We start from the raw sequence: 26,609 nt of genomic DNA, 5'->3' as shown, positions 1-26,609 counted from the left end.
CCGTACTGGACGCCCCGGGCCATTTCCGGGCTCTGGTTGTTTGGGATCTGCCTGGGCCGGGGGCGCGGAGCAGGTGCTGCAGCGGGCGGTTGTCTGGCCGTCCCCGCCGCCTTTGTAGCCCGCCTCGCCGCTCCTCCTCCTCCTCTTCCTCCTCCTCTTCCTCTTCCTCCTCCTCCTGCTCCTGCTCCAGCTCCTCCTCCGCGGCCCGCGCCTCTGCCCGCCGGACTCTGCGCCCGCGGGCCCGGGACCTGGGACCCTGGGCCAACATGGCCGAAGTCAGCATCGACCAGTCCAAGCTGCCCGGAGTGAAGGAAGGTGAGGCGGCGGCGGCCTTTCCCCCTCCCCGGCCCTCCCGGGCTCGCCGGCCCCTGCGCCCCGAGCCGGGTCTTCTAGAGAAGGGGACGCGGGGCAGCGCCCGGCGAGGGGCTGTGCAAAAGCTCCCGTGAATGGCAGGGCCGTCACTGAGTGCCCAGGGGCTGGGTACATCTGCCGCCTTATTTTTCTTAAAAATCAAAGCTCAGCCTCGTTGGCTTAAAAGACGGGGAAGTGGGGAGGGGTTGACGTTCAGCTCCTGGTGGAGCCTTTGTTTTGAAACATGACTCTCCCTCCTTAGCCCCAGACTTTTCCCAGCCCTGGAGCCTGGCTGGCTGACTTTCTGGCTTTCCCACCTTCCTCCAGGTTTAAAAGTTTAGGCCTGGCTCTTCCCTGCACGGGCAGACAGGAAGCTGTTATATGCATTTTCTTACCAAAAAAAAAAAAAAAAAAAAAAAAAAACTGATCGCGAGGGGAGCAGAGGCCTGCTGATGCTGCTTTTCAACCGCTCCCTATGCTGGTGTCTACGAGAATAAAGCTTGGATAGTTCTGGTCTGGCTGAGTTACTGCAGGTTGCCTTTGGCTTCCCTGGTCTTCATTAGATGCCCAGGGCCTAGCGTTTTTATTATCTTGGATGCTGGATCACCTCAACCTTTACTTGTGTTTGGCTCTTCTTCAGTCCTTGGCAGCACCAAACTTCCAGAGTGCTGCTGCATGCTAAGACTGCCTTTGTTGGGAATGGAATTTGTTTCATCTAAACATTGTGACCTGCAGTGTCTTGGGAACGTGGAATTGAAAATAAGCATTTGCTTTCTTATAACTGTTTCATTGTCAGCTTAATTTGCCTTGCCCATGTCACCCAGAAACCCCAAAGAAGTCAGTAACTGCATGGCTGCTTTCTATCTAAGAGTTCCAAACACTAGGAGACTTCTTGGCTACTAGTCATCAGCTTTTATGTAGAATTTTAGTGGGATTGGGTTTGTCTTGTTGTCCCTGAAGGGTGTTCTAACACTCTAGGCCTACCATCCTAACATTAGTGTTTTTTCTATTTTCCTGTTACTAGAATGGCTTTGGTGAAGACTCTGGCATTTGCGTATTATCGTTTTCAATTCCCAGTTAAGACTAAGGAGCAAGAGCCATAGGAAAGGCAGATCAGTACTTTATCTTGAGAGTCCTAGTTTTTTCCCTAATATTGTCTAGTTGTACTTGTTTTGAATATTTTATGTGTGTTGGTTGCATCTCTTATAGAAAGTGTTCCTGCTGGGCATCTTGGCCCATGCCTGCAGTCCCAGTATTAGGGAGCCTGAGACAGGAACATGGTTGGTTAGCAAGGCTTTGTTTCATTAAAAAATAAATAATAATAATAGTGACAGTACTGCAAACAAAGCAGTGATCCTGATATAGTGCTTCTTTGGGAGGAAGTTATGAGTTAGATGAAATTTAGAGTTCAAACAACCTGATAATGTAGCCAGCTGAAGTGACTCATACCTGGAAGCCCAGCTATTCAGGAGGCTAAGGCAGGAGGATTGCAAATTTGAAGCCGAAGCATCTCATCCAGACCCTGATTCAGAACAAAAAATAAAAACAGCTGAGGATGTAGATTACAGCTGCAGTGCCCATGGATTCAATCCGAAGTACTAGAAACAACAAAACCAACCCCAAACCTGACACATAAAATATATTGATGTGATTTTTATCCAATCCTTTATTTATATCCGTGACCACATACTTAAAATTCACCTTATAAGCCAGGCGTGTTGGCACATGCCTGTAATCCTAGGACTTCAGAGGTTGAGACATGAGGATCACAGGGTCACAGCCACCCTGAACAATTTAGTGAGGCCTCCACAACTTACTGAGACCTTTTTTCAAAATAAAAAATAAAAGAGGGTTGGGGTGTAGCTCAGATTGAGAAAGCCCTTGGTTTCAATCCCCGGCACCATCACCACCACCACCAACAAAAAGCATCTGTAGATGCATTTAAATTACCATTAGGTCTTCTGATTTCTTACTAAGACAATGATTTAGGCTGGCATATTATTTCTTAAGAGTTCCACAAACTCTTCCCTTCTGAAAATGCAAGATTTTCCCATCTTCAGACATTTCAAGTTGGCTTTTGTTTTACATATTGTGTTTGGCAATCCAGTTTACATAATCTGATAAAGTGCTAAGAGAATTTAGTGTAGCTCTTTCGTATGTCTTTGTTATCTTAGAATTTAATATTTATTGATTTTGAATGAGTCAAATTGTTGAGAAAATCATTTATAAGCATCTGACTTTTCTGGTTCTAACATCATCAGAAAAAATGATGTATTTTAGGAACATCTTAATAGTGGTGCAGTTTTTGGTCTGGGAAGCATTCAAGTCTAATAAATTCTTTCTCTAATATGCCTCTTAATTATGGCTCACTCAGTCTCTCACAATGCTTTTTAAGCCTAATTAAAGAGAATAAAGTTGGTCCCACGATCGGTTAAAGCATACATAAACATTGAGACTATTGTAATATTGAAACTCTTAAGTTTGAGAGGGTTTAGTAGTACTTTGCTTATTCTGGCTCAGATTTTTGTACCCCATTAAATCTCTTATCTTTCCTCCATTTTTAAACTTAAATCTTTGGTCCATTTATATCCAATTGTATTTGGCATCATAGGCAGATTCCAGTAGAGATTTGAGATTTGGAATGTTAATGTAGTGAATGTGTGACCCTTCGCCCTACCATTTCTTTCCCAGGGGGTGAGGTACCCTCTGACCTTTGTAGTGAACATCTCAACAGAGGTTATGGGTAGCAGCTGACCTCAGGGTAAGGGAATATTTGAGAATCTTCTTTCCTAAATTCCAATCTAGTACGTGCCTAGTAGTTATTAAGGAGGTCAGAAATATTCATCATTTAGACAGACCTTTTTAAAAACACACACAAACTCTGACAGTATTTATACCTTGGCAAATCTCTTTTTAACTAGGAGCCAAAGGAGAGACATGTGAGTTCATATATAGGTCAACATGTCATTTTCTGGCTAAAGTATATTTGGAACATTTGGGTACTTTGTGTAATGGAAAATACTTTTGCTAATGTCTAGAAATAATGCTGTGTTTCCTCTGAAACATTTGAGAATCTCTGCAACAAAATTTGAAATAATTTCCAGCAATTTTTAATATTAGATGTATAATGAAATGCAATATTTATTTATTTTTATTTATTTATTTATTTATTTATTTATTGGTGGCACTGGGGTGGAACTCAGGGGCTTTCTACCTCCAGGATATACAGACCTGTTTTTATATTTTATTTGAAAACAGGATCTTACTAAGTTGCTGAGAGCCTAAGTAGCTGAGGCTGGCTTCGAACCTGTGTGATCCTCCTGTCTCAGCCTCCCAAGCGCTGGGATTACAGGAGTGCACCACCAGACCCAGCTGAAATGCAATTTAGAAATATTAGGCAAAATATTATACAGGTTCCAACAATATTCTGCAAGTTTATTAGTTTAGAGTTGAGAGCCTACCATATATTTTCTAAAAAGTACTCTTTAGCTAACAAACTTAGATATTTGGGTGCAATTTTAGTTTCTTTCCTCAATTTTCTTTCAGAAACAGCATTCATGATTTTCTACTTTCCATTTTATTCTCTTCAGTCACATTTCCCTATGATTACTTAATTTGACTTGCTCACTTATTGTAATTTTGCCATTTCTCACATTGAACCATTGCAGTTTTGGTCTGAGAGCATTAGCTTATCCTTCAAAGCCATTCTGAACCCTTTCATATTTTATCACTTTCTTTATAATTTTTAAGTGTTAGTTTTTCCACTTAGAACCACGTAGCATTTGCATTCCAATCCTTCCATTTTCTCCCAGTGTCGACCTCTTTTCTTTGTTTTAGCAGTTCTCCAATTTCTGTTTCTTATTTTGTATTTTTGTTCTCCAAATGGTGAGTTTCACCATTCCTAAAGTTGGTGAGCTCTGTATGCAAAAGATGCTTAATATCTAAAATCAGTACAGTAGGAATGACTTCTTTTATCTTTTTTTTTTTTTTTTTGGTGGTACTGGGGATGGAACCCAGGGGCATTCTACCTCCGAGCTACAACCCCAACCCTACTTTTTAGTCTTTATTTTGAAACAGGGTCTCACTGAGTTGCAAAGGGCCTCACCAAGTTGCTGAGGCTGTCCTCGAACCACAATCTTCCTGTCTCAGCCTCCCAAATGCTGGGGTTACAAGTGTGCACCACCATGCTTGACAACTTATTTCTTGATGCACAGGTATCTAGCTATTCTGCAAGTAAATTATTTTCTTTAGTGAAAAATAAAATTGATTGCATTTTTTTAAAAAAAAAAGTTCTGTAACAGGAAACATACCTAGAAAGCAGTGATTAATTTTAGGTCCTGGACATCTCATTGACAAAATGGAGCAAATTACATTAATAGCAAAAATCTGCTGGGCATGGTGGCGCACGCTTGTAATCCCCGTGCTGTGTGGCGGAGGAGACAGGAGGATCTCGCAGGTTTGAAACCAGCCTCGCTGGTGTAAGAGACCCTGTTTCCAAATAAAAATATAAAAAATAGGTGTCTGGGAGTGTAGCCCGGAGGTAGAAGGGTTACCAGGAACCCCAGTACCACACACTCACAAAAAAAAAAAAAAAAAAAAAAAAAAATTAATAGCAAAAATCTACAACTTCAGGGGAAAGATACAAAATTATGTCTGGTACAATAAGTTAACCCAGTAGTCCCAGCAATCTAAAGCTTATCTGCACTTTAGGCAGTATTTGTGAGATGTGCATTATCTGGCTCCAGGGCAAACTTGCTCTTTTCTTCAGAACTGCACAGTAGTTTTTGTTATTTTTAATGAAACTGACTAATCTCCTTGAGCTCTGTCTTACTTACTTAAAGCAAGATTCTTCTCATCTGGCTCAGATCTTTTATGTAGCCAGCCATGTATTCAGTAAATATTTGAACTCATGAATGAATGAGTGGATTATTATTAGATATTTCCCGTTGGTTTGGAAATTCTGTCTCTTAACATAATTATTTAATATTCCTTCTCAGTATAAGCTCTTAAAGAGCAGAGATAATGCCTTTTATCCATGTGACTCACATATCATTAATGTCAGCATTAAATTTATACTGAATTTTTCCAATATTTATTTTCATTGGTTGCTTTATAAATAGGATTTATCCAATGTAGATATGTTAAGCATAGAAAATTTAAAAAGTAATTATTTGCTTTTTCTTCTGGTTTTGGAAGTAACAATTTAGAATATAATTATAATAAAAACTTTATTTTTTTCTTAAGTGCAAAGTAATTTCACACAATTTGGGAGATAAAGGAATCTTCAATATAGATTTTAAGGGTAATGATTAATTTCTGCTGGGTGCAACATATTGTGTAAGGATAATTCAATTATAAAAATGCCTTGTAAGTTGAAATGGAGTTGTTACAAAGTGCTCTTTACATTTAAATTCATATATGTATCAAAATACCTCTTGTCCAAGGGGGGGAAAAATCTTCCAGTGTATTGCTATATTTAGACATACAATACTTTCTTGAAGGAGTAGCTAAAACAATCTTTGTTTTTAACTTAACAGGTATTGAAAGGACAATTCCCATGTAGGAAATTGTACAGAGTTAACTGATATATTAAAAAGGGATCTCCCAGTAGAAAGCATTGAAAACTACTGATCCAGGCTGACCTCTTCATATTCCAGATGAAAATGTGTGGGCCAAAAAGGGAAAGTGAGTTGTACTATACCACTGAAGTTAGGTAACCAGGGATTGATACATTGAGCCTAGAATTAGAAAACTTTAGAATTGTGACTATTTATCCAGTTTAGTCTTCCTCTTTCCTTGCCTTCTTCCTTTTTCTCCCTTTCCTTCCTCTTTTTAAAAAATTGTTCTATAAATAAAATTAATTTTGAAATGATATTGTCAGTTAAAATAGTAGAGTGAATATGGTGAATGCCAAGGCTATTCCAGAGATCTTTCTCAAGTTATTTATTTTGGGGATAGTATTTCATATAGATTCTAATGAATTAACATGTTTTATTTTTGTTGTTGTTGTTTTCTTTTTGTGTGTGTGTCGTACTGGGGTTTGGATCCAGGGGCATTCTATCTCCAAGCTACACTTACAGCCTTTTTAATTATTTTTTTTTAGTTTGAAACAGGGTCTCACTTAAGTTGCTGAGGTTGGCTTTGAACCTGCTATCTTCCTGTGTCAGCCTCCTAAGTACTGGGATTACAGGCATGTGTTACCATGCCTGGCTTGTTTTGTTTTTTAATTAAATATTTTTGAGCTTTATTTTTTATTTAGCAAATGAATTGTCGGATGAACTACAAAAAAATCACACTCCTGTCTGTTTTTCTACCTGAAAAATCACACAAATGCATTTCTTTGGTATACTTAATCTTAACAAATGAGCTAATGTTTAAGGATTTGAACTCTCTAAAATTAAACTTATTAGGAAAATAAACTGAAAAAAAAAAAACCCCATAATCCTGGTCTTTTCTTACTTCAAAGGGACGAAACTGTTTTATTGAGATAAATGAATTTTGCCTTAATGTAAAAAGTAAATTTAGAGATAGCACCTGAAAGTGCCTTTGGATTTATGTTTTTAACTGATGACCCATTTAAAGGTGTCTTATGCTTCAAGAATGTAAAATTAGGATACTCTGGGTCTTGGTAAGACCTACAAAGGATAATTGGTTTTATATTCAGAAGACTTTGGGGATTATTTAGATGTTTGAATCTAGAATGTTCTACATGTTTGATTTTAGAAACCAGTGCAGAAGAGTTCTTATGTATTACTTTTTAAAGGGCATTACAAAAAATAAGAAATGTTTCTTTTGCAACAATTTCATGTAGAAGCACACGTACACCTGTGCATACACATGTACACAGAAAATGCATGTATGTATAGGATAGTTGGTAACCAAATGCTATCATAAAAACAGTGAAAATTTTCTGTCAACTAAAACCTGTTGAGATCTAGTTTGTTATATCTACATATCAAGCCTTGTGATACATATATACACATATAGTTTTTTTCTTCTCTTTTTTCATTTTCAGACAAGTTCATTGAGATATGATTTACATACTTTAAAGTTTATTTTTTGTATATAGTTCTGAACATTTTCAAATATGTAGCCTTGTAATGATAATAGTCAAGACATAGAGCATTTCACAACCTCCAAATTCTTGACATTGTTTTCCCACTCCTGTCAGACACTGATTTGTTTTCTGTCCCTAAAGTTTTGCCTTGTCAAATTTTTTTTTCTTGTGTTAAGTTATATTGTCTGTTCTAAACTTTTGCCAATTTTTTATAATTAGACTGTTTTCTTATTATTGCCCTTGGAGAATTCTTTATATATTCTAGATACAAATCTTACTAGATATGTAGTTTATAAATGTCAGTGGCTTTAAAATCTTGGTTCAATATTGGAATAATGTGGAGGGCATTATTAAAAACCTGTTCTAACCTTACTTGGTACTAGCTGAATCTCCTGGAGATTGTCTCAGAAAACTAGACTAGAAATGAAAGGAACATTTGGAAAATGGAGAGTGAGAATACTGTGCCAGCTCCAACACCAGGATTCTCCCCTACTTGATTTCCTACGTTTTTGCGGTGATAGCTCATTTATCTGACTGTATTAAAGAGTGAGTAGTAATTTTCCATAGTAACTGAAATTTGTTACAAGGACTTGCAAACTATGGCCTTAGGCAGACTGGCTTAAATGTTTTTCCACAGCAAGTGAGCTGAGAATGTACTTTGCATTTTAAAAGTACTTTTATTAGTACATTGCAACATACATAGTGAGGGTCAGTGTGATATAAACATACATGCACACAACTTGCACTTTTTTTTGTGGTGGTGGAGATTGAACCCAGGGGCATTCTACCTTCAAACTATACCCCGAGCCAGATTTTTTATTCTTTATTTTGAAACATGGTCTCACTAAGGTGCAGAGGGCCTCACTAAGAAGCTGAGCTGTCTGAGAACCGTGTTCCTTTTGTCTAAGCCTCCCAAATGCTGGGATTACAAGCATGTGCCACCACACCTGGCTAAGAACTTGCACTTTTTAATTGTTTAAAACAAGTGTTTTGGACCATGTATAAGTTATATGAATTTTGAATTCGTGTCTTAAAGTTCTGTTGAAACACAGCAATGCTCATCCATTTATACATTGTTTGTGGCTACTTTTGTTCTTCAGAGGTAGAGATGGAGGAGTTAATGGCTGAGACCACAGATTTGGCAAAGCTTAAAATTTTCATTATCTGATATTTACAGAAGAAGAGTTATTTTTAAACTAATTTTAATGAAGCTTTTAAAAAATGTCCTTAGCCTTTTTTTGATATTTCAGCTGGAATGGATGCTAATTATCATAACTTTGTATTAATATGATGGTGCTCTTGGGGAGAATTGTTGACTGAACTCTTATGACAGGATATTTACTTTTTTGTGGTAACTTTAAAAAATATAGACATTTATAAGCAAGTATATATGTACACATATACACATATACATATATACAAAAATATTTATACTTTTAAATTTCTAGGGTCTTCAAAATTGAATCAAGGTAGAGACCTTACATAAAGTAAGAGTATGCCCTAATTTAGCCCCTAGTTCAGGTCTGTGGAGGCTTTTTAGAGTAAAATGCATGAATATTCAGATAGTCTAACTTTTTTTTTTTTTTTTTTTGCTGTGGTGCTGGGAATCCATCTCCAAAATTTTTACTTGCTAGGCAGATGTTCTACCCCTGAGCCACAATCCCCAACCAGATTTAATTTTAAGAAAATGATTATTTTTTTTAGCTTATTACTTAATAATTAGTTGGCTCTTTTCTAAACTTGTTAGGTGTATTTGTATAAATGAAGTATCATTTCTTCTTAGAAACTTGATTGAGAGGTATGCTACACTCATTTTTCACCACACTTTGAGAGCTTTGTTTCTGATGAACATTTCCAGTTCTGACACAAACTTCTCAGTGACTAAATACCAGGGGAGTCTCCACTGGACTTTTTTGGCTTTTGCTCTTCTAATGAGTCATAAAGCCTAGTCAGTTTCCCTTTATTTTACTCTAGTACTTTTAAGTACCTAAAATAAAAGTTTGAATAGATTTGTCTTTTCCTCTTTACTGCCTTCTCATCAGCAACAAAATTTGTTTTATTGACTATAGAGGAGCCTATGACTTACTTATAAGTATCAATCACTAATATTGAGTAGTGGGAGACATGAAGTGGAGATAGAGGGAGGCCCTAACCTCTGGGCCAGTAGCTCACTTAGAAAGGCCTGCTCCACCACAATGCTTGCATTTACAAATCAGTTTCTGGCTTTGCCTGCAGAATGTTCCATTTCAGTCAGTGATTGCTGGATTCTAAGTGGACTTGTCTTCTCTTTTCCCAGGCTTCCACGGCCAGACCTCATTATTTTAAATTGGGCTTTAGTGTATCCTTAGATTGTTTCATTTCTTTTGTTTATTGTTTCCCCAATAGTGCTCCATAAAACTGATCTTAGAAACATGGGTTGTAGGGGACATTGCTGAAATACCATAAGTTGGGTATGATGATTGAGAAAATTCTTTCTGGAAGGTCCACAACATGCATTCCTCGGAGAAGCCCTGGACACCAGATTTTGGTTTAATATCTGATTGGGACAACTTAAGGAGACATTTCTAGCCGTGACTTCCTATCTAGAATACAGGAGAGAGAGTGGATAACAGCAGAATTAGAAGCAAGATGACAAGGAGGTACCCGCCACGCAAGAAAAATGAGTTTTGGAAGAACATCCCAGAAGAGATTAGAGAAAAGACCACTTCAGCAGCGCATGTCGGGGACTCTTAACAACATACCTTGTAAGAAAAATGATCCGGGCATGGTAGAGGGGGCTCAACAATGCTGTGCGGGAAGCCCAGCTGCGTGTCCCGGGCAGCTCAGTGCGCCTGGCTGCCGTGCTCCTCTATGCTGCGCTGGGGTTCGTGTTGTGCTCAGAACAGCAGATCCTGCTCTAAGCAGTGAGGCTGTGGCTTCCGCTCTTGGAGGGGAGATAAAATTCATTGCTGCTGAGTGCTTGATCTCACAACCTTTTCAAAACACACATACTATCTTCTCTTATTTAAAAATATATTGGAGAGGGGTTAAGATGGCGGCGGCGGCAGCAGCCAGGATTCAGGAGATGCAAACAAATCCTATCCAATTCACCTGGAACTTTTGGATAAAAAATACCCAATACCCACAAAGGGGGACTGCTCCTGCCGCACATCCTTACAAATTCTGGACATCATATCATGTAAGAAAGGAGCTCAGTGGAGAACCAGGAGGAAGGCGGTGGCAGCAGCAGCGGTGGCTGAGGAGGCTAGTATTTGGGAGAGGCAGAGATCTGATCCAACCCACCCTGATCTTCTGAAGAAATTGCCCAAAGGTAGAATGCTACCGCCGGGCATGCTCAGGAATTCTGGACAACATGCAGTGTGGGAAAAGTGTTTGGGAGAGAATTGAGATGGTGGAGGCAGCGGCGATGGCAGCGGCCAGTATTCAAGAGAGGCAGAGATCTGATTCAATCCACCTTGATCTTTTGAAGAAATCTCCCCAAAGGTAGAATGTTACCACCGCACATGCTTGGGAATTTGGGACAACATGCTGTGTGAATAAGGTTCTTGGAAGAGAACCGAGATGGCTGTGGCAGCAGCAGCGGTGGTCAGTATTTGGTAGAGGCAGAGATTCAATCCAATCCACCTCATAATTTTAAAGAAATATCCTCAAAGGTATACTGCCACATATGCTCAGGAATTCTGGAAAACAAATTGTGTGGGAAAGGTGTTCAGGAGAGAACCGAGATGGCAGTGGCGGCAGCAGTGATGGTGGTGAGCGGAATTTGGAGGGGCAGACAGATCCAGTACAGTCCACCTTGAACTTTTGAGGAAATCTCCCCAAAAGTAGACTGCTTCTGCCAATACCTCCTTGGAAATTTTGGACAACATGCTAAGTGCTAAAAGGGTTTGGGGGGTTTTAGAGGGAGCCCTGCATAGCTGGGATGGGCCGCCACACTGCGTGTTCTGGGAGTCATCAGCCCTTATGGCCACTGCGCTCCTCTGCGCAGAGCCGGAGGCCAGGGTACACATGGAGCAGCAGAGCTTGCTCTCCGAAGTGAACCTGTGGACCTTTGCCTTTGGAAAGAATACAAAATTCATTGCCACTAGGTATTTGGGGTCCCAGCTTTTGCAAAAGACATGTACTGCTCTCTCATTTTAAAAATTGAAGAACACTTTGTGTGGTGGCACACGCTTGTAATCCCCGTGTTTGGGAGGCGGAGACAGGATCGCGCAGGATCGAGGACAGCCTCACTGGCTTAAGAGACCCTGTTTCCAAATAAAAATATATATAAAAAAATAGGTCCAGGAACCCCAATACCATCAAAACTTTAAAAAAAGGAAGAAAAAAGGGAACATCTGTAGACTACCTGCTCATAGTGACAGAAACCAGAGCCTGATGCACAGCAAGATAGCAAGGCTGGTGCTGGGGCCAGCGAGGCTGGGATCGGAGCCTGCCATGAGGCAAGGCTAGTGCTGTGGACTCCAAGGCCAGGATCAGAGCATGCCAAGGGGTGAGCCCAGTCTCAGGGCTAGTGATCCCAGGATTGGAGCCTGCCGAGGGGTGAGGCCAGCGTCGTGGCCACCGAGGCCAGGATTGGAGCCTGCTGTGAGGCAAGTCTGGTGCTTGGGCCTCCAACGCTGGGATTGAAGCCTGCCGAGGGGTGAGGCCGGTGCTGGGGCCAGTGAGGCCAGGATTGGGGCCTGCCTTGAGGCAAGGCCTGTGCAGGGGCCTCGGAGGCTGGGATCGGATCCGGCCAAAGAGGCCAGAGCTTGCCATGCATTGAGACCATATCTTGAGCCAGTGAGGCCTGGATAGGAGCTTGCCTTAGGCAAGGCTGGTGCTGGGGCCTCCAAGGCCGGGATCAGAGCCTGCCATGAGGAAAGGCCAATGCTGGAGCCAGCGAGGCTGGGATTAGAGTCTGCTAGGTGGCCAGGCCAGTGCCGGGGCCTTTAAGAGTTGGATCGGAACTTGCAATGCGGCATACACAGAGAAATATCACAGAAAATAAAAAATCAGATGCTTTCCCTAATATTCAAAAACTAGGAAGAAATGGGTAATAGGAGGAAATCTAATGGAAGAAAGGGCTTTATGGAGGAACAATGAAGGTGACCAATCAGAGGGGATGGGATGGGGGAAGATGGAATCTCTTTAAAAAACATGATGTACATAAACAAATATATCAAAGTTAATCACTAAATTAAGCATGGGATTGAGGGAGGGGGTGGGAGTGGGATGGGGATTTGATAAAGGCTAATTGGATGATGTGTGCTTGTATATCCTCAAGTCTTGTATTTCATTGTGCTGTTTGACTACAATGTACCAATAAAAATATATTTAAAAAAATTCTTGCTATGTAAATGTAATTTTTATTGATTTTTAAAAACTGAAGGCTACCAGTCGCCCTTAGACTGTCTTGAGGTTCTTTAAAGATATATAGAATGTAGTAGAAATTATTTGGGTTTCTTTTATTCATATTTAGCTAATTATGGCATTTACCAGTAAAATTATGTGCCATTTTGTTGCTGTTACTAGACAATCCAGTTAGTTTCTTAGATAGTATGGGTTTCATTTCAGAATTTTTATGTACAACATTTTATCTTTTAGGTTTATTTTTAGATAAAGGGGATAATGTTCTTACAAAGTTTGAAGTAAACAGGCCAAGTATGTTATTTTTAAAGCTCTTGACAATAAGGAAAGAGAGTATCTCAAAGCTTTGGGCTGGGAACTAAAATGATGTATAGACTCCAAATTTGGAATGGCTTATGATGAAAAGAGGGAGAAAATATGAGCAAAGTGCAACTCTAGAGTTTTTGCTTTGGATATGTCTAATTTTACTTATTTTAGGATGATCTCTTTCAGATTCATATGGTATATGGGAATTTAACCCAACCTTATACAATGCTATAGAAAATAAATGTATAATTCTAAGTATAGATAATATTGTTTTCTAAGTCATCTAAATAATTTTGACTCCTTATAAAAACAAGTGAGGCAGATCCTCTAGCAAAAAGGTATTGCCTTTCTGCTGACAGGTGCAGGCTGTTCCTGACTCTTTCATGTCCTCTGCAGGGAATGACATTATAACCAAATATTATAGCTGAAGCCAGTTTCAGCAGCACTACATAGAGGATTCCAGGCCATTCAGAACACACCACAGATGAACTTAAAATTGGTGATCTTCAAGAAGGGAGGGTATTAGCTTTCCCAGGCAGTATTCTAGTATCTGGTCCCAGGAAAACCTTTTCGTAAATGGCATAGCCCACATTTGTTTTCAGTTAAGTATCTGATAACATGGCCTCCTTTTACCCCAATAAAGAAGGTGTTGTGAGAACCCCCAGTTGAAATAGAAAAAACTTACCTTTTTATAAAGTACTAGATTGACTGAAAGGTTTTTTCAGAATTTACTGTTGTTAGAGCTACTGCACAGGTGACTAAACATGGATTTTTCTCAATTCATTTGCTAGAAATAGTGAAATCAGCATCAACAATGAAGAAAGGCATATTCAGTGCAGTAGGTTAGCATGCCAGTCATCCTTTGTGGGTAGGCTTCATATAGACTCCAGTTACTACATTTTTAGATAATGTGTTTCTATATAAAAGAGAAATGTGTATGGCTGAAAATGAATCATACAACCCTATGTCTAAGTTTGTGAGTTCTTAAAGATTAGATTGTCTTCTCACAGGACAGGACTTGAGGCTCTGATTTGGAAAATGATTTGTCAAAATTCACTTGGTCCATTAAGGTGTATGACTACAATGCACCAATAAAAAAATTAAAAAGAAATGACTGATAGATTCAGGACTGAATCTGGATTAAGAAGAGGGCTCTTGTACTTCAGTGTGTCTGTACCTTATATGTTCAGTAAAAATATAAAGAATTATGTTACAGTAAAGAAATGTGTTATTTCTTTATGTTGGGCAAAAAATATCCACATTTCTTATTGCAAAATTGCCAAAATGTCATGCAGGTTTGTTATAAAGATTTTCAAAAGCAACTCAGCATATAGAAATTGGGAAAAATCTATCTAGTCATGCCAAATTTCTAAAATCCGCATATTGATATGTTAAATTGTGAATGGGTACACTTTTCTACATACTATTCCATTCTCATACTGTTCTTGATTGTGATATTTAAATAATTCTTACGTTTTAGTAAATCATAATTACATAATTTTCATATAGAATTTTAATTTGTTTTCTTATTCTGAGTATTCAGCTGAAAAATGTTTGGAGTGGTGGAGCTTATTAAATGTTCTAGATGTTCTGATTTCTCCTTAACTCAGGCCCACAATGTATATAGTAAATGTTTTTCCTCGGTTGTACAAATGAAGTTAGCAATGCATTATGAAGTTGGATACACCATATAATCCCAGTATTTAGGATATTGAAATGTGAGAATCATAGGTAGAATGCCACTGGGTTCAATCCCCACTACTACCACCACCACCACCACCACCACTACTACTACTACTACTACTACCACCACCACAGTCACACACATACACAGAAAGAAATGCTGTAAACTGTTTCTTGTCAGTATTTTTTTTGTGTGTGTTGGGGGGGTACTGGAATTAAACTCAGAGGCATTCTACCTCTGAACTTGACCTTCAGTGTGATTTTATTTTTTATTTGGAAACAGGGTCTTGTTAGGTTGCTGAGAGCCTAAGTTGCTGAGTTTGGTTTTGAACCTGAGATCCTCCTGTCTCAGTCGGCCTCCAAAAGTACTGTGGGATACAGGCTTGGTCTACCAATTCTATCATCAGAAAGCATTTCTATAGATTATTAATAGCAGGTAGTGTTTGCATACCCTACTATAGATTCTGTACAGAAAAAGATTTATGTTAATCATTAATTTAATGAGACCTGACAAGAAATAAGAAAAATAACTAATAAGAACCTGTTAATTTTGATGTTGTCAATAGTACTATGCTTCACTTATTGAACTTCTTATTGACAGATACTTTCTTTGACTCCCATATACTCTATCTCATTTGGTCCCCATGACATCCATATTCTTTTAAATTTAAATTGATTTTTTTAAAAAATAGAGAGCCAGCCATGGTGGCACACATTTGTAATCCCAGCGCTTGGGAAGCTGAGACAGGAGGCTTACACAGATTCAAAGCCAGCCTCAGCTACTTAGTGAGGCTCTCCTCAACTTAGACCCTGTTTCCAAATAAAATATAAAATAGGTCTAGGAGTATAGGCGAGGTAGAAAGGCCCCTGAGTTCCACCCCCAGTACCATACAAAAAAAATTATATAGTAAAACAAAAATTATACATACTTATCAGGTAATGTGATGTTTTAATACATACATATATATTGTATGATATTTAAATTAGGGTAAATATACCTCTTCATATATGTTAAATCTATTTCTATCACCATCTAAACACAAGCCCTTTCTTTTAGCTTTTTGAAATATACAGCATATTATTAGGCTATAATTGCCCGGGTGTGCAGGAGCACATGAAAACTTCTTACTCCCATCCAATTGTAACTTTGTACTTATCTTATTGACCAACCTTTTTCCAGCTCACAGTCCCCTTATTTATCCTTATTTTACAGATGAGAAGCCTGGCTCAAAGGGATTAAATAATTTAAGATATTTTAGCTTATAAGTAAGCAATATTTGGATCCTACTCTATAAAGCTCCAAAATTTATATTTTTCATTCTCTGAAACAAATCTTAAACACTAAGCAAAATGCTTAATATATCCATATTGCCACCCTTGTATTCTACTCTTGGTCTTAGCATTCTTGTTAGAGTAGCTCATTATGGTTTTTGATTCTCTCCTCTCAGTGTTTGCTGAGTTGACAGCCTTTGTTGGGAATGGAAAAATATCAAAAGTTCACATGTAACTTAAGTACCAGTAAAGTGAATACAAATTTCTTCCTCAGAGAAAAAAATTATCTCTCTAATGAGAGCTGCAGTGACTTGGATTGGATAGAATTTCTTAAAATAACGTGCAACTCCTGATTATCTGTGTTTATGGGGTACTTTGAAACTTAGGTTAGCTTCTTTGAATTTACTGTGGAGGTTGCCTCCTTATTCTGCTATTTCTAGAGGAAGAAATCTGATTTGAACATATGATAATTAGAAAAATAAGTCTTTAGATAGTTTTTGGAGATACCACTGAGTTGATTTTAGGAACAAGCCCAGGGTCTCAAAATACCTTTTAGACAAATACAGTTTTAGTTAGCTAACAATTCCTGAGCATATGGTGACATATCATGGTGAAATTTCAGAAATCTCAAGATTTTCTGTGTGTGTGTGTGTGTGTGTGTGTGTGTGTGTGTGTGTGTTACTGAGGATTGAATCCAGGGACATTCTACCTCCAAGCTGTACCCCCAGTCCTATTTTATTTTTCATTTTAAAAATATGGTCTAAGTTGAACAGGGCATGCCTAAGTTGCCGAGGTTGTCCTTGAAGCAGCAGTCCTCCTGTCCTGGCCTCCCAAGTACTGGGATCACAGGCACATGCCACCATGCCCAACTAGTTCCATAATCCAGGGCTAGTGGAAATGTATGTAGAGTTCTGAAGAATGATACCAGAATGGAATTGTGTTAACAGTTTGCTTTATGGGCACAAGATTTGAAGAATGTTTCACCTTGCCTCTCATGAAGTTGTTTGGGAATTTTTAGTATGTCTTAAGATTGTTTGAAGTTGAAATCAACTTAATAATTCTAGTAGGAAAGAAAATGCTAGCAGAAGAAAAGTTGAAAGTGGAACTATCTAACTCGATGATAAATAGAATTTAATGTAGCTAATACTTAAGGAAACTCTCTTGTCATATGAAGCCAATAAACCAACATGTTTTTTCTTCCTCTGGTGTAAACTTATACTTAAGTTGGGTTGGATGTGATCTTTTGGGTTTTAATTGGTACCGCTGGGTTTATTCTACAGAGGTTTAAGGAGATGGGTGGCTTTCTTTCTAGGCTAAGGCAAACAGAGGAATGGCTGCCAGACCATTTGAGGGTTTTTTAAGTGCCAGGAAAAGTGCCAATCCAAATAATGAAGTAACAGAAGGTTTGATACATGGAATCAAAATAGACTAAATTCTTACTAGCAGAATATTTATAAAGAAAAACTGTCATGAAAATAATTATCTGCCATGCTTTATAAATATAATGCTATTTACTTTTTTGGGCATACCCTGTGGTTATCAGTGATCTATTGTTTATTATATAAAAAGGTATGACTGTCTTTCTCAGAAAAATTTTTGAGTGAGTTCCTTTAAAAAATGTAGATTTCCCTAGAGTTCCCAAGTACTTATAATGGTTATTAGTTCTTTTAAATGACAAGTGTACACATAAGTGTTATAAGTTTAGTGATATTCAATCAGTGAAGGATAGAACCAGGATTGGTTCCACTTTTCTGTTGCCTTGTGCAGTATTTATTCACAGAGTAGCTCATTGAACCAGTGTTCTGTGCCATGTCCTGCAGAATTTATACTGCCTGAGAGTTTCTTTTCCTGAATATAGTTTAGATAGCTATCTCTTTCATTACAAAATTTTCTAAATCTATTTAAAATAAACAGAACTTTTAAAATAGTTGTCCTTTCTTTTTACTCATTTTTGAATAAATATTTAGAGAAGTTGCTTTATGAGTTCAAATATTCATGAATTGTCCTAAAGTAGATCACCCATGTAAAGTGTCATTGTTCTTTAAAGAATTCATAGAAGAAACATTTAGGAGAATGCCTCACCAATTGTGATCAGTTTAATTTTTCAAGGCCAATTAAAATTCACAAATATACACATTTGCTAATCAGATTCCAAGTCCTTCAGTACTTGCTTGGTAAAGTATTAAGAGATTTGGTGGGTTTACTCTATAGCAGTTTATTTCAAGAACTGAATTACTTTAACTATGTTAAATATCTGAGTCGCTTTTCTTTCCAAGTAGAGATTTCTTTGCTTAAGAAATTTTGTCTCTGGCCGTCATATCTGCAGAGTGGTTGCCTAATAAATGTAGATAATGACTTGACTGTTTCACCCTGCTGGGCTTAGCAGAACTACCATCACTTTAGGGTTGAGTAAAAGGAAGCACAGGAAAAATCTCAGTATGTAAGTACTTTGAAGACAAATTGGTGGTTATCAGAAAAACAACAATAAACTGAAGATGCTTGAGAATAGACAAGATCTGAGCCATAACTTTTTGTGGGCAGTTTTTTGTTTTGTTACAGTTGCTAAAAAATTAAAATAAAAAAGACTATGGCTTCACAAAAACCAGATCCATCCAGTTGGGCATGGTGGTACACACTTCTTGTAATCCCAGCATTTGGGAGGCTGAGACAGAAGGATTGCGATTCTCGGCCAGCCTCACTACTTAGGCCCTTTGCAACTCAGTGAGACCCTGTTTCAAAATAAAGACTAAAAAATAGGGTGGGGGTGTAGCTCAGAGGAAGAATGCCCTTGGTTCCATCTCCAATACCACAAAACAAAACAAAAACAAAAAAACCCCCAAATTTGTAAAGTTATGTTGTGAAACAGAAAGTTTATGAAGTTCTTTGTATTTTTTTTATAATTATTTGTGGCAACTTCAGGTAGTTCCTTATGCAAAGTTTTATTTCTTTCTGCCAGTGCTACTAGTATGAGTAAGAATGCTCTGTTTCTACCCTGCTACCTTTACCCCTCTTTCAATTATAGCTCCTCTTATCCCCAGTCATTTAGCCTGTCAGATGGAAACTTCTGACTCAACCTTTTTCTCTTTTCCAATAAGTTACCCTGTCACTCTGTGGTCTCTGATAATGATGTAGATGGTCTGTGATATTAAAGTACTACATCTGATTTGATGACTTATATTATCTCAGCATTTTCAAAACCCATTTGCTTGCAATCTGGTTTGACTGTGGTTAGCTACAATATTTCTACTTGCCAAACCAACCGTTCAGGTTACTGGAGTTTTTACTTAACTTTGAATATGGGGAATTGGGGGGGGGGGCGGAGGACTAAAGAAACCTTTATTGATAAATTTCATCACAGTGAAATGTTGGGATTAAGTCAGTTGTTTCACATTTTAAAATTACTCTTTACTGTGTTTGTCCACAAGTGTTTGTTGAAAATAAGAGTGGGTGTCTAGGCATACTCATTTATTTGCTTATTTATTGCCTTTTTCCTGGAATAATTCAGTATTTTTTGTATAAATTTCAATATGGTAACTATCATTTGATAACTAATAATCATTTTGCATTGAAGAACTGACCTTTCTGATAATGAGAAATGAACAACTTTTCAGTTTCCTTCTTGATTTGTTTGGTCAGAAAGATCACAGATAAATGTGGGGCCTTATGTAGACGTTTTTATATGCCTAGTTTTTCCATAAAAATATAAAATCTCTATTCTCAAGCCTTAAAAGATCAATGTAAATTGAATCATTATTATTACCACTGATTTTTCTTGTAAATATTTATCACTTCACTGTTTAGATACTTACATTAGAATAACAATATACCTTGCTTTTTTATTATAAAACATTTTGAAAAGAATAAGATTCCCCTTCATGGAAAATAAAATTAGAAAATATAAAAATGGTTTAAAAAACTACATTTTATCTCACAATATATTTTTAATATTAGAATTTTCATGTTTATCATTTTTTGATAATTTATAAAATAAAGTTGAAAAGTCAGATATTTCAGTTATAGTCAGAATAAACTGTAGAGGCTCATGAAATCAACGCTAGGCACTGCTTATAACATAGAGAGTACTTTTAGACTACCATAGGCTAGGTTATGTTTCATGGATTGGTCATCTATAGGATATATAACAACAGACTCCAGAGTGTCAATGGTTTATATACAACACCCACATACACTCTATAGAATGTGGTATCCCAAAGATTTTGTCTTTCTGAAGATCATTTTACCTAGTTACTGAAAAGGTCTGTGTTGAAAGGAAGCCAATTTCCTGTTGCTAAAATCGTTAAGAGGAGTTGAAATGATTGGACAAGACTGAATTTGGTAAGACTAGATTTGACATCTGCTAAAATCCCTCCATTGATAATATACAGATTTTAAGGAATAATTGTAAGGAAATGATGGACCAAACATCTTTTTATGAACATTGATTGAAATTTATGAATATTTGAGGAAATGTAAAAACTCAATTTGTGAGCCAGGAGTGGTGGTGCACACCTGTAATCCCAGTACTTGGGAGACTGAGACAGAAGGATCGCAGGTTTGAAGACAGCCTCAGCAAGTAGTGACACTCATCAACCTAGCAAGACCCTTTTTCAAAATGAAAGAGAAAATAGAAAAAAAAAAACCCTTAATCTATTATTTAATACCTTTTTTAATTCTTGGAAATATTTATTTGAGATTAAGAGATCTGGCAGGTTGATGCTCTAGCCAAAATGGTGACTTTAGCAGGTTAGATATTTGGAAGAACTTTGTAGAGGATCCTAAATTATGCTCTTCTGGTGCTTGTAGAACTTTTAATGAAAAAGGTAGTTTTCTATCTATAATGTTGATTATAGTATAATGAACCCTGAAAATGTCTTTTCTTTGCCAGGATTTCTCATGACCAATCGATGTTCATTCTTTCCTTCCTTCTCCTGTTTACCTAGTTATGTTTTTTGCCATTTACATTCTACTTAATTTATTAACATTTTCTAATTTTTAGGACAATTTTGCAACCTGCAGTCTCAAAGGACTTCTGAGGATATGGGCAGTTTTCTCAAACCAATGACTCAAAAAACTAGCTCCAAATAATGCAGATTCTTACCAGCACCACAGCACACATCCTCTCTGCTTCAAAATGCTGTGTGTGTTCTAAGCATCTTTGTTGCTTAGCTTACCAAACATGTCCATATATGTACTTTTTAAAAATATGGACTCCAATTTGAGCTTGTGCATATTATTCAAAATTTTAAAGCCATCATTTCTTTGTAAATTGAGTGATCTGTTTAATTGTGGTTCATAGGGACCAGCAGTTGACCACCTGCTGCATAGAGCATGTTTCTAGGTAATCATACCTCTCTATTAGAATGCTTCTGAAATTTGGGGTGATGGAATTTGCCATTTGAGGTAGTATCCATAGACATGTAGCCCCTTAGACTTGTTTGAATAAGCTGGAGGATATGGATGAATCAACATGTTGTGTAGATGTGGATGGAAAATGCAGTATCTTATGGTATATAATGTATATTGCCAAAATTGTTCTCAGGAGCCATCCTTTTCACAAATGTTTATTTGAAAGTCGCTATTACAGGATGTTAAAAATAAAATCATCCAACCCTGAAAGATTTTACCTGCCTTTCAGGGTTTTGAATATAGACTGGTAAAACAGATGAGTAAAACAAAAATGTGTGTGTGTGTGTGTGTGTGTGTGTGTGTGTGTGTGTGTAAATTTTGGTGCTAGGGACCACCAACCCAGGGCATTTTGCATACTAGACAAGTGCTCACTGAGCTACCCCCAACCCCCACCAGCCCCAAAAGCCTGGTGCAGACTTTCAAGGCCTCCCATTGTCTGTATTCCACACCCATAACAACTGTACAAAATTTCCAAATGGTTGAAATACTGTTTTTCACAAGGGAATTGCAGAAACTTTTGTGCACTTTGTAAGTACTTTAGTAAGAGGAAGAATTACACTAAGAACTAAAACTACAGGAAGGTAAGTCTGATTTACTTTGTGGATCTCAGCTTGGAGGACTATCTGTCTCTGGGACAGATGGAGTAACCATGGTGTATTGAAAAGCATGAGATTTGAAGACATGATCAGAAAAGTAATCTTGCCATAGACTACTTTGACTAAGAACAAAATGAATGAAGGTGGGACACCTCTGCAGTTTATCTGCTTAGCATCTGCCAAAATTACATGCCACTTTTTACCTCTGCCATACTATGCTCTGATTTCATTAACTTCAAGACCAAAGGTTCCATTTACGCTTTACTTCATTGTAAATTAAATTCCCTAACAGTATTTATTCTTTTTGTTTTCAACCTTCTCTCTGAAAGTGGGAAATTTTTTTCAATTTGACCACCAACTCAGTACCTGTTTACTATTTTGAGTGTTGTAATTGAGCAGATGGAGAATATCTGTAGTATATCGCTCAGCATCTTTAAGATGCTCCCTATAGGTGGGGAATATAGCTCAATGTTAAAGCACTTGCCTAGCATACATAAGACCCTGAATTCGATCCTTGGTATAGAGGGTGGGGGGCTGAGAAAAACAAAGGCCAAGAAGCTCCTCTCCATCCTTTAGCCCTCATGGAGGTGGGAGAGGGGCAGCTGGTTTTGGTGCTGATGTTGGTGGTGGTGATTTTGGTGTCTTCATTCCTAAATATATATACTTTTGCTGGGACTGATAATGTAGAGAATTTATCATTAGAATGAGATCTGTTCACAGTTTCCCTATATCCTGTTTTTCTTCTACCCTGGCAGTGTTTTTAGAATTTTAAGTAAAGAGAAGAGCCTCTCCCTTGTTAGATTAGGGAGACATTTCCTTTGTGGGACAGCAAACAAAGGCAAAGGGATTTACATATGCTATTTTATCTTAGTTCATCTATATCCCCAGCCTTATTTTATTTTTTATTTGGAATCAGGATCTCATTAAGTTTCTGAGAGCCTAAGTTGCTGACAGTGCTCTTGACCCTGGGATCCTCCTATCTCAGCCTCCTAAGTACTTGGATTACTGGCTATGCCACCAGTTCCAGCTAGTTTAAATTGGCTTTACTATCTGTTAGATATGATAGTCTAAAATTTAATGCCCTCTTTCCAAAAGGAGGGAGTCTCATAGATGCTAGTTGGAGGGCTAGATAGATGGGGACAGGTTGTATGGTCCCAAAGGGAGATTTTTCTTGAAATTTCCCATGGCCAGCCATACAGTTTTTCCTGTAGATTGTCTGTCCACTGCAAATGAAAGGAATATTTTATTGTACTTGTTTTTCAGGAGTGAGGTAGAACAACTGTCATTGCTGAGGTCTAATCTTTGGAGATAGTGAGAAAAGTAAACAATCTCCCATTTCTCTTTGGGACCTAGAACCCACTTTTTGAATACATGTACCACAATTTAACTTTTCATTTCAAAGAGCTTAATATACATTCATCTTATTTTAATTAGTAATTAATAATACCGTTTGGTGACACACTCAAACATACCAGTTTCTTCCAGTTCTTATAGCAGAACTATTTGAGGCCAGAATAGGTGAATTTAATTTTCAGTCTCTATCATTATTTTTGGGGTGATCTTAGTCAAACTACTTAACTTCTTTGTGCTTTAGTTTCTTCATAAATGACATGAGAATATTCATAAACTCCTTTTCTGGTGGTTAGGAGGAATAAATGTAAAAGTACATTGTATTGTAATCCATAGAACGGTACATGAATGTCAGTTGTGGCTGCCCGTCAGATTTTCTCAAAACAAAAAATGTTTTTGGAATATCTTCCTAGTTGATATTTTCAGGTATATAACAAAAGCAAGCACAATCCCTGCTTTCATGGCAGTGAGTGAATAGTCCATCTGCTACTAATAGCATATACAAAAACAGAAGGAAATTCATAACATTCCACCATTCCATAGGAGGGAAAACAGACACAGTTGAAAGTAGTTTCTGGTGAATAGCTTATCAATCTAGGCATTTTTGTGTGGGTGGAAGCTTCTAAAGGTTGAGTCATAGATACTGTCTTTTCAAAAAGCGTTGGGTGTGTATAAAAGAATGGTGCATGGGAAAAAACTTTTTAACTTCTACTCTACCTTGTATGGAGTTAAATGAGAAAGAAGTGGAGATATGCACATTGCTTGGTCAATGTATGAGAATTATTACATAGTCATTCCTGAGGAAGAAAATGTCTGGGTTCTGTTGTATGGGGCGATTAGATGATGTATACAAAGTATCTGAGCCTGACTGCAGTGGAAGGAGTTCTTGCAAATGGGGAAATTTTAATTCTCATTTAGAACTTTTTAAAAAAGTTTTTTGTAACTTCTCAAAAGAAGTAAATTTTGAGAATTACTTCATCAAAATATCCTCCCCACTAAATTTTTTCCCCACCAGAGCTGTCAGTATAAATACAGGTTATGAGCTTGATTCATGGTTACATATGAGAATATATTAATTTAGTGCAAGAGTAAACAAAATTCCTCACTACCATTAGTGAGAGAGAATGTGTGTGTGTATGTGTGTGTGTGTGTGTGTGTGTGTGTGCGCGCGTGCGCACGTGCACGCGCGCATTTCTGTCCCTGTGTATGTATGGACATTTGTGCTATGAGTAACAGGATATACTAAGGATGTATTTCTATTTCTTCATTTTAAAAAAAGAAATAATAAGGATACAAAAACTGTTTTATTTCACCCCTCTAAAATTTAAATCAGCTCTCTCAAGTTCACCCCTCTAAAATTTAAATCAGCTCTCTCAAGTTTTAAGGAGAATATTTCATTTATGAGTGAGAAAAACTTGAGAAACTTGCTTTATGAGCTTTCTAAAATAAGTTTTAAATTTTTTAATGAAAAATACAATTTACTTTCTCCTTATTAGTAGAAAGCTGAGGAGATCAGAATCTGCTATTTTAGTGACTAACAATACATTTTTTGATATACAATTTAGGACTCTAAATTTGTTTTCATTGGACTGGAATTTTAGGATACATTGAAATCATTGATAGTTTTCTATTTTCCTTTAACCTGTTGGTTATTAGAGCATATAAATTTTGCTTCTATTTTCCTACTAAGTTCTAAGAGAGGGCAGATGAGGGTGGTAATCTATAAAGAAGTAGTTCTGCAACTATGTAAATGGAAAATCCCACAATTACTAGTAGGGAGAATTGGGGACTGGGCTGTGTCTGGAAATGGAAGGATAAAGTTCGCAAGCAGATGTGTGTGGGGAAAGAAATGATGAGAAAAGAAAGCGTATGGAGAGTAGTTTTTGGTTGGCCTATGGTAGAGTGTGATGGTACAACTAAATTTGATGCATGCCATGTAGCTTGTGTACCAGGAATGCCTGTGGGATAAAGAATGTATTTTTCAGCTGAAGCATAGGGCCTTGTTATCTCATCTATTGCTGCGATTCTCTTTGAAGAATCCTTTGGGTGCTTCCAGGATGCAATGCTTCAAGATTTCCTGCTCATTTTTTGTCATAATTTTTCATAATTATGTTTTCCATAACTGCTTATCTTTTTTTTTTTTTTTTGGTGCGTCTGGGGATGGAAAGCAGGGGGATTCTACCTCTGAGCTACACCCCCAGCCCTATTTTTTATTTGTTATTTTGAAACAGGATCTCACTGAGTTGCAAAGGGCCTCACCAAGTAGCTGAGGCTGTCCGCAAACTGTGATCCTCTTGTCTCAGCCTCCTGAATGCTGGGATTACAAGCGTGCACCACCACGCCCAGCACTGCCTACCAGTTTTGTCCATGAGAAGTTTAACTTCTGTTGAAATCGTTTGCATGTTAATTATTTAAGGTTTCTTGATACAGTGTATCCAAGTCATTCTCACTTCTTAGAAATATCTGAAAACTATCATAACTCCCTACTTTATGCTTTCTAAGAATTTCCTTCAAGGGTTCAGTGTAACCTCTATCACATTATATTATGCTATTTGCCTTTCTTTGTCCACCACTTCTACCTCTGTGATGGTTTGCAAGTGACTTACTCATCTTAAAATAGAGCTCAGCTCATGTTTATTGACTACGTCAGTGTCTGTTAAGTGCATATTATACCACTTGTGTACTTTGGCAAAATCTACAACTGAATGAGAATTGTCCTTTCAAGGAAAATAGGTGGGGTACCTATGTATAAATATATTTGTCATTTTTGAGACTTGCTTGGCTTAATGTAAATACATTTACATGTACATATTTAGATTAAAAACTGTCAGAACTTAATGGAAATAGAAGAAATTTATAGTTTATATGTAATTTAGTATTTTTAAAAATTTTTGGTGCATTGTATTCATACATCTTAATGAGATAAAAGATGGTGGAGACATACATGCACGCGTCTCCCAATTAGCACTTACCCAATTTCTGCCCCATTCCTTTCCCCTCCCTCCTTTCCATGCTTGGCTTAGTGATTGACTTTGATATGTTTAAGTACATCATACTTTAGAGAGTTTCCCTCCCTCCCCATCCCCTCAGTTAGGTCACCTTATTTGCTCATCTATTGAATCTTTTTATTCATCTAGAGTTCCTCCTGTTACCCATTTCTCCCTAGCTTTCACAATATTAGGGAAAACATCTTATTTCTTATTTTTTTGTGACTGACTAATCTCACTTAGCATAATGTC

The 26,609-nt window shown here is 37.6% G+C and overlaps 1 protein-coding gene across 1 annotated transcript in view; it reads left to right on the top strand.

Annotated features, from left to right (window-relative positions):
• Positions 1 to 266: 266 nt before the first annotated feature.
• Positions 267 to 26,609, top strand: part of CCDC50 (coiled-coil domain containing 50) — a gene marked incomplete at both ends in the record, with an annotated part of 85,447 nt that continues 59,104 nt past the window's right edge. Inside the window, one exon of the mRNA XM_080696550.1 lies at positions 267 to 315. Coding sequence (XP_080552676.1) covers positions 267 to 315 — 49 coding nt within the window. The remainder of the gene's footprint in view (positions 316 to 26,609) is intronic.

The sequence above is a fragment of the Muscardinus avellanarius genome (assembly GCF_963383645.1).
Source record: "Muscardinus avellanarius genome assembly, chromosome: 5".
Classification (NCBI taxonomy): Eukaryota; Metazoa; Chordata; class Mammalia; order Rodentia; family Gliridae; genus Muscardinus; species Muscardinus avellanarius.
Note: the sequence above shows the minus strand (reverse complement) of the source record. Positions and strands in the feature narration are given on the sequence as shown.